Source organism: Pteropus alecto, unplaced genomic scaffold (genome assembly GCF_000325575.1).
Source record: "Pteropus alecto unplaced genomic scaffold, ASM32557v1 scaffold39, whole genome shotgun sequence".
Taxonomy (NCBI): domain Eukaryota; kingdom Metazoa; phylum Chordata; class Mammalia; order Chiroptera; family Pteropodidae; genus Pteropus; species Pteropus alecto.
Window position 1 is genome coordinate 401,022 of NW_006443568.1, and position 14,289 is coordinate 415,310.

Below are 14,289 nucleotides of genomic sequence, written 5' to 3' on the forward strand. Positions count from 1 at the left end.
TTTTTCAAATGAAGACATTAGAATCCGGAAGTCTCTGCGAGATAATCCAGAAATTCCTTCAACCCAGGAATCTCACTCAGTCTATCCTATAGAAATAAGAGGAATGATGCACAAGTATTTATCACAGTATTGTTTCGCAAGGGCAAAAATCAGAAACAAAAGTCATACCTATTGGTAGAATTAGATTGAATACATTTTAGTGCATCTACATTCTTAACGGAGCAGTCACTGAAATAAATTTTAGCAATAGCAGTTAACTTGATGGGATTTCTATTAACGACTGGCAAGTAAGAAAAATTAAGATGCAGAGAAACGTGTATAAGATGCAATCCAGTTTTTCCCAAAGCTATGTATGTATGTATGCATGTATTTATTTATGTATTTATGTATGTATGTATGTATTTATTTATTTATTTGAAACATTTTTTAAAGTTAAATGTTTTATTTTGAGGCAATTATAGATTTACACTGCAGTTGTAAGAAGTAAATACCTAGAGGTACCATGTACCCTTTATCCAAACCCCACGATGGTAACAGCTTGCAAAATTATAGTACGGTACCACGACCAGGATATCCACATTGATACAGTCAAGACACAACACATTTCCAACACCACAAGCTATGCCCTCTTCCCTCTCACCCCCAAACCCTCCTTTACCCCGGGCAACCACTAATCTGGTCTCTATTTCTATAAGTTTCTCACTTCAAGAATGTTATATAAATGGAATAATACAGTATATAGCTTTTTGGGATTGGCTTTCTTCATTCTGTATAATTCTCTGGAGATTAATTATCTAGGTTGTTGCATGTATCAATACTTCATTTTTATTGCTGAGTAGTATTCCATGGTATGAATATACCACCATTTATCTAACCCTTTGCTCATTGGAGGATATCTGGGTTGTTTCCAGTTTTTGGCTATTGCAAATAAAGCCGCTGTAAACATTTGTGTACAGGTTTTTGTGAACATCGGTACAGAGTTTTGTGAACACAAGTTTTCATTTCTCTAACATAACTGTCCAAGAACACAGTTGCTGGGTTGCATGATAGTTGCATATTTAGTTTTATAAGAACCATCCAAAGTCTTTTCCAAAATGGCTGGTCCATTTTACATTCCTCCTACTATTGTATAAGTGATTCAGTTTTCCACATCTTTATCAGCATTTGGTGTTGCCACTGTTTTTCATTTTAGATTTGCTCATAAGTGGGAAATGATATCTTATCACTGTCTTAATTAGCATTTCTCTAATGGCTAGTGATGTTGAACATCTTTGCATGTGCTTATTTGCCATCTGTATCTCTTCTTCAGCGAAATGTCTGTTCATGTCTTTTGCCCATTTTCTAATTATTTTCTTTTACTGTTGAATTTTGAGAGTTCTTTATATATTTTAGATCCTAGTCCTTTACCAAATATGTAGTTTGCAGATACTTTCTCTCAATCTGTACTTTGTCTTATCATTAACAGGGTCTTTCACGGAGCAAAATTTTTTAATTTTGATGAAGTTTAATTATCAATTTTCCTTTTATAAATCATGCTTTTGGTGTCATTTTCTCCTCTGTTACCTTCTAAAAAAGTTTAATGTTTTACATTTAAATATGTGATCTATTTGAGTTGGTTAATTTTTATATAAGGTGTGAAGTTTAGATTGAAGTTCTTTATGTTTGTTTATTTGCCTACGGAAATCCAATTACTTCAGAACAATCTGTTGAAAAGACTATTCTTCCTACATTGAATTACTTTTGCACCTTTGTCAAAAATCAGTTGGCGGTAATTGTATGAGACTATTTCTGGATTCTCTTTTTTGTTCCATTGATTGATATATCTATCTCTCCACTAATACCACATAGTCGATACCACTGCAGCTACATAATAAGTCTTGAAATCAGTTAGAGTAATTCCTCTCATTTTTCTGCTCATTTTGGAGATTAGTTTTTGCATTTTTCCTTTTTTTTTTTTTTTTTACAAAAAGATGGCTATCTGATTTACTGGCTTTTTTCTGGGATGACAAAAGGGTTTCAGAAGTAAGCTATCTAACAGATGTTAAAAAACAAACACAAAATATGTCCTTTTGAGGACATAATGTTATTTTCTCTTAAAGAATAAGAATGCAACTGCTTTTCCAAAAATATTTATGCTATGAAAAGGACATTTTGAAAACTGGTCTTTGGAAATCATTCCATTTTTATGTGATTTTGCTTCTGAAAATGATGCAATAACTCTTACAAGTTCTCACTTTAAGAGCTGGGAAACAATTTCCTAATCTGTTTTAAAATTTCTCAGTGAAGAGTTTTAAATTTATGTATTGCAACTCTTTCTGATTAGCTTGCAAGAATCAATGACTGACATAAGGAAAGGTGGGAATTAATAGCCAAATTACAGCAAAATTTTTGCATAATTGGAATAAGCACAGCCAACGATGTAGTTCTTCCATTTTAAATTATACATCATTTAAAAAGTTTTATATTTTGGCTATGACAGTGATTCAGAAAAAATTTCTATAGGAAAGTAACTGAATTTAGAAGTATACAGTAGTCCCCCCTATCTGCTAAGGGTAGCTTCCAAGGCCCCCAGTGCATGCCAGAAACCACAGATAGTACCAAACTCTCTATATACTGTTTTTCCCTATACATACATATCTATGATAAAGTTTAATTTATAAATTAGGCACAGTAAAAGATTAATAACAATAACTAATAATGTAATGGAACAATTATAACAATGCACTGTAATAAAAGTTATGTAAATGTGGTCTCTCAAAATATCTTATTGTATTATATGTACAGTGTGGATATGCTGGACAAAGGGATGATTCACATCCTGGGCTGGATGGAGCAGGATGATGTGAGATTTTATCATGATACAATGGCACTCAATTTAAAACTTATGAATTATTTCTGGAATTTCGAATGAATATTTTTGGACTGCGGCTGACTAAGGGTAACTGAAACGGGAAAGTGAAACCACAGATAAGGGGGGACTATTGTATCTGTATTTCTGTGTCATGATATTTAACCAGGATTTTTTAAAAAATAGGATGCTTATTTAATAACACTGCTCATTGAAAGATTTTTTTAAAATTAAAGATTATTTTTTAGAGCAGTTTTAGGTTCACAGCAAAACTGGGAGGAAGATACAGAGATTTTCTAAACACCTCTATCCCTACACATGCACAGCTTCCTCCATTATCAACAGCCCCCAACAGAGTGGTACATTTCTTACAACTGATAAACCTACATTGACACATCATAATCACTCAAGTCCATAAAACACAGGGTTCACTCTTGGTTGTGTATATTCTACGGTTTTGGGCAAATGTGTAATGACATGTATCATCATGGTATCATAGAGTATTTTCACTACTCTTAAAATCCTCTGTGCTCCACCTATTTATTCTTCCCCCAACCCCTAAGCCCTGGCAACCATTGATTTGTTTACTGTCTCCATAGTTTTGCCTTTTCCAGCATGTCATGTAGTTGGAATCATAGAGCATGTAACCCTTTCATATTGGCTTCCCTCACCTAGTAATATGTTTTAGTTTCCCCATGTCTTTTCATGGCTTTAAGGCTTTTTTTTTTTTAATGAAAAAACTTAAAAAAAATAGTTTTTTACTTCATTAATTAATTATGCAATACAAAATATTGTGTAATTTATATGTCCCATCCTTTAAAATTCGATTTTTGTGTTTTCAAAAAACAAATTAGTGCAGTAGCACACATACGTGTAATTTATAAGTCAGTAAACATACCTATATTGTTGTGGATGGTTATACTAGTTTCCTACGGCTGCCATCACAAAGCACCACAAACTGGATGGCTTAAAACGACAGAACTACATTGTCTTACAGCTCTAGAAGCCAAAAGTCTGAAATCAAGGTGTCAGCAGAATCATGCTCTTTCCTCTGATCCCTTGCCTCTCTCTCCCTAGCTTCCAGCGATGGCCATCTGTCCTTGATATTCCTTGGCCTGCAGACATAGCACTTCAATCTCTGCCTCCAATGTCACATGGTGTTCTCTCTTTGTGTGTCCCTCTCTCCTATTCTTATAAGGACATAGACATATTGGTTTAGGGGCCCACTATACTCCAGTATGAGTTTATTGTAACTAATCTCATCTGTAAGAGTTCTATTTCTAAATAAGGTCACATTCTGAGATGCTACAGGGAGTTAGGACTTCAACATGTCTTTTGGGGGTTGGGGCACAGTCCACCCATAGCGGTGCTTACAATTTTTTTACCAATCAAAACTTTGTCAGCCTCCTAGAGCAGTGGGGATGGAGAGTGGGAAGCAGCTATGAGACAGAATTGGCAAGACTTAGCGACAGACAGCTCCCCATCCTACTCTCCTCCTACTTTTGTGGGTCCTGTTTATTCACCTTCTAGTTCTGTTCCTGCATACACCTTTTTTCCTGACCTTGAAAGCCTTTTGTGTTTCCTCCACAGCATGTTTTCAACCTGTGGAATCAGCTCTGCCCCAGTTTCAGAGAAGGGAGAACATGAATAACCTGTTCAGATCCTTGCCTATTTTTGCAATAGCTTCTTGGCGGGTATCTCTTTGATATTATGGTATATACTTTACACTGCTGCCTGGGTCACCTTCCTCAAACACAGATCAGATCATATTATACCCTTCCCAGAACATTTACAGAGGCCAAAAGAAAATCAAAACGTCCAAGATTGCTCTTTATTACCTTTCACTGCCTGGTTCCATTGCCTTACTCCTCTCTCTCTCTTTCTCTCTCTCTCTCTTTCTCTCTTTATGGAAGAATGAAGTTCTTTACTAATGTCTGAAAAAGAAATTATACATGAAGAGGTTAGGGGAAGATTTGATGTAAAATGTCCTTTTTTAAAAATCTTTTTTTTTTGAGGTATGATTGACATATAAAAATCTGTACATATTTAATGTATACAACTACATGAGTTTGGAGGTAAGTATACACCCATGAAATCATCACCACAATCTCCGCCGTAAATAAATCCATCTCCTCAAAAAGTTTCCTCTTGCCCATCGTCTTTCTTGGTTTGCTTTTTTACTAGATTCCTTCATAGGTAACATAATTCTAGTTTCCCTACTCTTGCTTCTGGCAAAGTGTGGTCCATGGATCAGCAGCATTCACATCACCTGGGAGCTTGTTAAAATGCAGAATGTCGGACCCCAAACCAGACCTATTAATGAGAATCTGCAGTTAAACAAACGTATAGGTGCTTGAGAAGCAATTCGGCCCAGGGACCCCAATCTGACTGATCATCAGAATCAACTGGAGAGCTTGTTACAGCTGATGCTATCCAGATCCCACCCAGATCTACTGAATCAGAATCTCTGGTGATATGGCCTTGGAATCTGAGTTTTTTGTTTTTCTGTTTAGTGAGGTGTAATTGACAAATAATAAACTGTACACATTTAAAGTGTACAATTTGATGTTTTGATATGTGTATATAAAAACTATCATCACGATCAAGACAATAAATGTATCAGTGCTCCCTCCATCCTGTCCACTTTTGCCTGGTAACCACTGATCATTATAAATTAATTTGCATTTTCTATAATTTTATATAAATGGAAGCATAAAGTATTTATTTTCATCTGGCTTCTGCCACTCAGCATAATAATTTTGAGATTTATTCATGTTGTGTATATCAATAGTTGATTCCTTTTTATTGCTAAGTAGCATTTCATTGTATGGATGTACCACAATTTGCTTACCCAATCTTCTGATGACGGACATTTGGATTGTTTCCAGTTTGGGGCTAATGCAAATGAAGCTACTATGAACATGTGTGTATAAGACTTTGTGTGGATAAATACATTAATTTCTCTTGGGTAAATACTTAGAAATGGAATGGCTGGATCCTGTCATAGGGTGCGCTTAATTTTTAAGAAACTTGCAAACTTTTTAAATAGCTTTACTGAGATATAATTCATCATACAATTCACTCATTTAAAGTGTATAATTAAAAGATAAAGCGTATAATTAAATGTGTTGGTTTTTTTTGGGTTAATTCACAGGGTTATGCACCCATCATCATAACCTAATTTTGGAACAATTTTGTCCTTCAAAGAAACCCTATACCCATTAGAGTCACTTCCGATTGCTCCCCCTACAACCCTTCTCTGGCCTTAGGCAACCACTAATTTACTTTCTGTCCTTTTAGATTTGCCCATTCTGGACATTTCACACAAATGGAATCAGATAATATGTGGTCTTTTTTACTTAGCATAATGTTATCATTTATCCATGTTGTTGCACATATCAGTGCTTCATTCCTTTTTATTACTGGACAATATTCCATTGTATGAATATACCACATTTTCTTTATCCATTCATCAACTGATGGAAATTTGGTTGTTTTCACTTTTTGGCTATTATAAATAATACTAATACGAACATTTGTATACAAATTTTTGGGTGGATCTTTTGGGTATATAACTACGAGTGGAATTGTTAGTTCATATGGTACAAAGTGCTACCATTTTACATCACCAAAAGTTGTAGTTTCTTCACATCCTTAACAACACTTGGTATCATCAATCTTTTGAATTTTAGCCAATCTATTGGGTGTATAATGATATCTTATTGAGTTTTAATTTGCATTTCCTAATAATTAATGATAGTGAATATCTTTTTATGTGCTCATTTGCTATCCGTATATCTTCTTTGTTAAAGTATATTTAAATCTTTTGCCCATTTAAAATTGGATTATATTCCTTATTATATATATTATATATTCTGATTACAAGTCTGTTATCAGATATATGACTTGCAAATATTTTCTCCTAATCTATTATCTTTTCACTCTCTTAATAGTATCTTTGGAAGACTAGAAGTTTTAAATTTTGATTAATTTATCAGTTTTTAAATTTTAGAAATTGTGCTTTTAGTGTCATAGCTAGGAAATTTTGCCTAGCTCAAGGTCGCAGAGATTCTCCTATGTTTTGTTCTAGAAGTTTTATAATTTTAGGCTTTACATATAGGTCTGTGATCCCTTTTTATACACAGTATGAGGTATATTGAAGGGATGCTTTTTTGCATGTGGATATCTAATTGTTCCAGCATCGTTTGTTGAGAAGATTTTGCTCTATTGTTTTCTCATTTGCTTCGTTTTCAGTGAGAAATCATTTAGCATCTTTGTCTTTTTACTATGGCTATTTTTTAAAGATTTTCCCTGTTTTGAGCTGTGTGATTTTATTGTGCCTTGATGTGGTTTTCTTCATGTGTCTTGTGCTTGGGGTTGGTTGAGCTGCTTGGATCTGTGGGTTTATAATTTTCATAAAACTGTGGAAAATTTGGCCATAATTTCTTCAAACATTTTTTCTGTACTTGCCTTCTCTCTTCTTTTTTGGGGAATCCAATTATGTATTTTTTAGGCTGCTTGAAATTGACCCACAACTCAATGATACTATATGTATTTTAAAAAATATTCTTTGTGTGTTTCATTTTGGATAGTTTGCTATGTCTTCATGTTCACTTATCTTTTCTTCTGCAATGTCCAATCTGCCAAAATCCCAACAAGTTTATTTTTTTATCTTAGACATTGTCGTTTTCATCTTTAGAAGTTTGAGTCTGTTTTATATCTTATATGTCTCTACTTAACGTTTGAACATATAGAATATAGTTGTAATAATTATTTATTGCCCTAATCTGCTAAATCTAACAGCTGTGTCAGTTTTGGTAGGTTTTAATTGATTTTTTCTCTTCACTATGGGTCATATTTTCCTGCTTCTCTGAATATCTACCAATTTTTGTTTGGATGTTAGACATTTTAACTTTGGATGGTGAATATTACTGTATTCCTATAAATATTTCTTAGATTTGTTCTGTAACTCAGTTACTTGGAAGCCAGTTTGACCCTTTCTGGTAAGATTTGCTAGTTGAAACTATGTTTTGAGTCATGTTTAGTGCTAAGTATTCCCCACTGCTGGTGTAGGACCCTCCTGCATACTTTACTCAATGCCCCATAAATTATGATGTTTCTAGTTTGGAAAGTTGCTTAGCCTCTCTGGTGTAGTGTGAGCAGGAGGTACTTTCCTCTCAACTCCTTTCTGGTGGTTCCTTTCTTGGCTCAGATAATTTCCTCACATGATCTTCTCTAGAGTTCTCTATGCAGCTCTGTCCTCTCTGGTGTTGTCTTTCAAACTCTAGCTGTCTAGATCTTTCTGGACTCTAAACTCTATTTCATCAACTTACTGAGATCTATCCAGGTTCTCCCTTCATGCACTGCAGCCCTGTAACCTCTTTCAAGGCAGGAAACTGGGAAATCAGATAACTCATCTCATTTATTTTTGTCTCTTAGGGTTCATTGTCTTTTGTTATCTGATGTCCAGTATCTTGGACTATTGTTTTATATATTTTGTCCTGTGCTTTTAGCTATTCCAGGTGAGAGGGTAAATCTAATCCTTGGAACTCCATCATGGTCAGAGTGGACATTTGTATTTGTAGTCTAAAAATAAATTTCTCATTTGATTAAGATGCAACCACCTCAACCCTAGTCTGTAGTTTAACATTTGAGAACCACTGCTCTAACCCTATTGAACTACTACTCACTGATCTTCAGTCATCCATATACCTTCATTTCTATGTCTTTGCTATTCCAGATCCCTAAGTCCTAAATATCTTCTTTCTCTTTGTTTTCAATGTCTAAATGTTAAAGATTCTTCAGTCTAATCAAAAAGATATTTCCTTCTTCTGAGTATCAGGGCCTCCATCCTCTCTGCTGTGAAAGTCATTCCTTCCTAGGTGCTTCCATGGCAAATTTGCTACTTTTTAAAAATTAGAATTGTTATATCCTGCATTTTAAAATTGTTTGCTCATCCATTTGTAAGATTCCTAAGGTCAGACACTTTGTCTTTCCTGCACAAAGTAGGTATTATACCATTCCTATGGAATGAAGGAGGGCCTTGAAAGCAAGAGACTAAGTAATAGAGCTAAGCAGTATAGAGAGAACACCTCAGAGTTTGCACAAGGTGGTTCTAAAGCCGTTTTGGTTCAGGCAATCTAAGATTGAGTTACCAAATAGGTTTCATCTTGCTTGGTGAATCTGATTGAATGGTATGTTGAGAAAGATTCTGAGGCCACGTCTAGACTTTATGAGAAAGTTAGCCATTAGATAATAAAATGTTGGCATGTCTATGATATTTCAGTAGTTTTGGCTAAACAATGGGCTACTCTGAAACAATAGCTAACAAGTATATAAAACCTGTCAGGCAGTGTTCTAAACATCATGCACATATCAGCTTCCCCTGATAACTTACTGAGGTAAATTCTATTAAATCAATATTTTGACGGTAGAGAAACTCAAGCACAGAGCAGTTAAGACTTGCTCAAATCACACAGCTGGTAATTCTGGTAATTCTGGCTCCAGAGTCTGTAGTTTTATCACTATTATACTGTCTTCATATTGAACATTTAATGTTTTGGAAAAATTAAGGTAATTAGCCCACATAGCTATATGTTTATAGTATGGAAGGGACAAAGTGAATATGTTGCTTGTTACCCAAACTTTTACCTTAGATTAAAAAGATTTATCTCTCATGATTCTTATAGTCATATTTGATCCTTTTTGTTTTATTTCTTTAGGATCCCTTGCCAGCTCCATCTTTGACCCACTCAAATATCTTGTGGGTGCTTCAGGAGGAGTCTATGCTCTGATGGGAGGCTATTTTATGAATGTCCTAGTGGTAAGAACTTTGGGAATGAAATCTATAGACCTTTTTTATAAAACAAACAAACAAACAAACAAAACAGTAACTGGTATTTGGTTTGGGGAATCTTCATTTATCAATATTTACTGAGAATTCATCTTCCTCTTGACCACCAGAGTTTTTCTTTTGTATTTTATCTTTATTTTTTCCCCTGATCTCAAAAGTAATGAATACTAAATAAAATTTTAAATTGAAAAATAGAAAGTCAAAATCCCCAATACAATATTTGTTAAGTTTGATATATATACTTTCAGACCTTTTTAAAAAAATATGTATTCAAATCTTATCAATACTGCAAAAATGGAACCACACTTACATTGTTCTGTATCTTAACACTGAATAATATTCTAACCACTTACCCACATCAGTACACAGAAATCCACCTCAATCTTTTCAAGTGTTTCATAGCATCCTCTATCGAGCTGTATCTTGACTTAATCTTTCATTGTAAAACAATGTGAGGTGATTCTAGCTTTTCACATTTACAAATAATGATGTAAAGAATGTTCTTTTACATTTACCTTTTCGCATTTGTGTAATTTTTTTGTAGGATAAACTCCTAGAAGTGGATTTTAAAGCCAAATCGCCCTCCAAAGTTTACATACTATTTTACACTCCCATGATATAGTATGCGAGAATGCCAACTACTTTTTAAAACAGGCTAAAATCCTGGATAGTTAAGTCTTTAACCATGCAGGTATACTTTAAAATAAAGAGTATTTATATTTTATTTATATTTATACTTTAAAAATACTGTAGGAGGAAAAATATGAGGCAATTATAAAACTGTTTCAAAAATAGAAGTCATTTAGAAAAATGTTTTTCAAACTTTGGATTAAAATCCATTAGTTGTTTGAACTCAATTTAACTGTTGTGAAAAATTAAACAAAAAGAAAAATATGAAAAATATTTCCGTATGCACCATGTGTAATAAAAGTACTATTTGATTTATGCGTGTACTGGATTATGTAAATTATTTCTTACTGTAGGTCATGGTCACAACAGTTTGAAAATAATTGATTTAGAATAAACAGCTATCCTTGCATCTTTACTACTTGGAAAGAGAGTTAATAACTTGAAAGGGAAGAGAGAAGTAACTCAGTAAATGGAAGTGAAATGTCTTTCTGATCAGCTCTCTTGTAGCACTGCAAGGGTACTGCAAGCTGGGCTGAGATTTTTCAAACCTAAAATCAAACTGTTTTTTTTTGACCAACGTTTACAAGTTTTTTTCAAATTATCTCAAAAATTAAGGTAATACTCAAATTTTAGTTAAGTCTTTCTTAACTCCTGCCTGGAAAGAGGAAAAAGAAGTGTCAAATGAATTTCAACCAAAAAAACTTGGAAATAGTTCATCAGACTTGTTTGACAGCATCTATCTGCCTGCCTATCTATCTATCTATCTATCATCTATCACATATTAAGTGTTGATTTTATATTACTTATATTTAGATTATTTCCTGATAATAAAATTATGCCTAGTTTGTATCATAGAATTAAATACCATGTTTCATTTTGTTCTCCAAAGTGCACCAGTGTTGTACTTCCCAAATACTTTTGAAAACTGGGCTGTTTCACCAATGCTTTGTTTTTTGCAAATATTTGACACTCAAACTTTATTTTAAATGAAAAAGCAGATGAAGAGGTTTCATTTGCCAATAGTTTGTCTTATTATTATTTATATCTTTGCAAGAATTTTCGAGAAATGATTCCTGCCTTTGGAATTGTCAGACTACTGATCATCATCCTTATAAGTAAGTTTGTTTCTTGAATACTTCACACCTTCAATTTTACTGCTTCAATCTTCAGAGGTCTTCTCACATTTCCTAAACACTAACCTGTAAGTTGATTGCTAGCCTAGAGTTAGAAAATTGTTGGCTCCATAGGTCAAAGCAGAAAGGTGTAAAAGGAGGGGTTCTCACAGGTGATTCTTAGACATGCCTCAGCAGTGTTTTTGCTTTCAGTTTCTTTCTGAAGTTGGGGAAGTCAAAAAAGCAAAGCTCTGTCTACTTAAAACACAAGAACTTCAAATTTATGTTTTATATACTGAATTTTTCTTGTTCACATACTGGATTCTGTATATAATTTTTTTCTGAAAAAGGAAAGCTTGAAAGCTACTGATATAGTCTACTTTGAAAGCCACCGATATAATTTATTTTCTTCCACAATTTCTAAATTTCCAAGTTAAAATAAAAATGATCTAAAATATAAGAATGGAGCGGTGGCTGAGGATTGGAGATGAGAGCAGAGGGGAAGGAACTGAGAGGTCAGGGAACTATGAGGATGACTAAGATGGCTCTTGACAGCTCCAATAATTACAGTAGAGAATAACCTGCTAAAGGAGTTTAGAGTGTTCAATCTAAAGAGGAGGTAGAATTTTAGCTGAGTCTGAAAGTTAGGGTGGATTTTGGATGGTGGCAGGGCAGACAAAAACAAGAGCAAGAATCCAAGAAGTGAGAGAAAGTTGTAGGCACAGACAGGAGGGAAAGCGTCTGGGAGTTAGTTAGGAGAGTTCCGGTGGGAGCAGAACTGCCACCGGAGTTAAGAGTCACAACTAGAACTAAGGGACAAGCTCTTTGATCAAAACATGTTGTTACACAAATTACCTGGGTCTTCAATCGGCTTCTTTTGAGTAATTATGAATAACTTTTAAAAAATAAGCCTCAAACTCCCGATGGGGAAATCGTTTTTATACTCTTCTTTAATACTAGTCAATGTTGGAGTAAAAAAGCCTTTCCTCATGCACAGGGTTTCTCCAGAGGTAGTTTATATATGTTATGTCATTCTTGAAGTAAGTAATAAAGTCACTGAATGATGGACTTTTATGGTATCCTAGAAACAGAGGTAGGACACATTAATTTTCCCCACTTTCTGCCACACATCATTTCTAAAAGTTCTGTGGCCTGGTTTACTTACTATTGAAGATAAGTTACGACACATGCCAGGTTAATACAAGTACATTTTCATTTTAAACATGTTTCCTTGAAACATGTATACATATATTTAATGGTAAAAATTATTCTTAATTGTGAAGGACAACTGGTCTCAAGGACCTTCTTTCATTAAGCATTATTTGTTGGAAATGTTTTCTAATGAAGCAACTCAGCTTCCCTTCGGAAAACGTTAAGGAAATCTCACATTTTCATCCTTCAAAAAAAAAAAAAAATCCATATAAAGGCAACTCTCTTAAAATGAGTGTCAAGTCTGTAGTGAGGATAATGATTCGGTTTATTAGAATAAAGGCTTCTTTTCAGGTGGGAAGATGTCTCAGTGTAGAGACTGCAGCAACTTAGAAGCAAACTCCTAGGAAGCAGAAAGAGCCAGGCAGAGATGTGTTGGAAGAGGGCGAGATAAGGAAGAAATAGAGAAATTGACATGACAGTCTTTTTGAGAGGAGGCCTCCTACCCCAGAACTAGATCAGAGTAACTGTTTCCAGTAAGTCAGCCCTGTTCTCTGGCAGTGGTTTTCTTATACTTTCCTGGTCCCATATCTCTGTTATTTACACTGGACTAGGAAATGCAAATGATCGAAAATACCATACAGCCACATTTATCCAGAACTTTGTGTAATAGTCATTTCACAATTAAATTAATATTGAATATTTCCATAACCTCAATTCCTGCCCAGTGACTTTAACCTCAATACAGTATTGAAAAGGAAACTAGCCAGAACACATGGTCTGATGCTATTTTCCCAAAGGCAAGGACAGGGTTTCTCCATCTCCTAGGACACAGTGGCTCAGTAAGTAGAGCACAGGGAATTGGGGGATGGGTGTGGAATGTGACAGCTGCATGAGATGTTTCCAAGTGCTGCACATATACACCGGAGTTCTAGGCCAAGAAACCCCACAGGCTCCTTTTGCAGCACAGATCAGACTTATTTGAAGAATGTCTAGGTTCTGGTTCTCTGTTCCATTGGAGAATGTGGACTCATTCCCTTTCTTGGCCCATCTTCAGTACTCCTAATGGTAATTAGAGGCAATTAGTGTAGTAGATGAGAGTGGAGCCAGATTGCTTAAGGTTCAAATCCTGCCGTTGCCTCTGAGCTGTGTGGCCTTTGGCAAGTAATTAACCTCTGTGTCCTGGTTTCTTCATGTATAAGACACTACCATCATTCTTCACTTGGATTGCCGTAGTAGTAATCTAGTTTGTCTTCCTGCACTTGTCCTTGCTCCCATATAGTCTATTACCTTATACAGCAGTCAGAATGATGATTTAAAAATATGTTAGATCATGTTACTCCTGTGCTCAAAAATTTTCACTCAGAATAAAAGTCAAAGTCTTTACAGTAACCCATAAAGCTCCTGCGTGGTCTGTCCCTTGCTCATCACCTATCATTTTATCCCTAACTGTAGTCCAGAATCACCTGGAAGTCTTGTTAAAACACAGCCTGTGAGCCTTACCTTCACAGTTTCTGATTCAATAAGTCTGGGGTGGGCCTGAGACTTAATTTCTAATAAGTTCTCAGGTGATGCTACTACTGCTGCTCTAGGGGAGGAACCACATTTTGAAAATCACCTACAGGGCCAGGTCAACTGCTTTGGTATTCTTCAAGCACACCAGGCACATTCTTGCCTTAGGGACTTTGTACTTGCTC

General features: G+C 34.9%; 1 protein-coding gene across 1 annotated transcript in view; it reads left to right on the forward strand.

Annotated features, from left to right (window-relative positions):
• Window positions 1-14,289, forward strand: part of RHBDL2 (rhomboid like 2) — a 38,714-nt gene that overhangs the window by 22,560 nt on the left and 1,865 nt on the right. Inside the window, exons 6-8 of the mRNA XM_015598785.2 lie at window positions 957-972; window positions 9,571-9,671; window positions 11,386-11,446. Coding sequence (XP_015454271.1) covers window positions 957-972; window positions 9,571-9,671; window positions 11,386-11,446 — 178 coding nt within the window. The remainder of the gene's footprint in view (window positions 1-956; window positions 973-9,570; window positions 9,672-11,385; window positions 11,447-14,289) is intronic.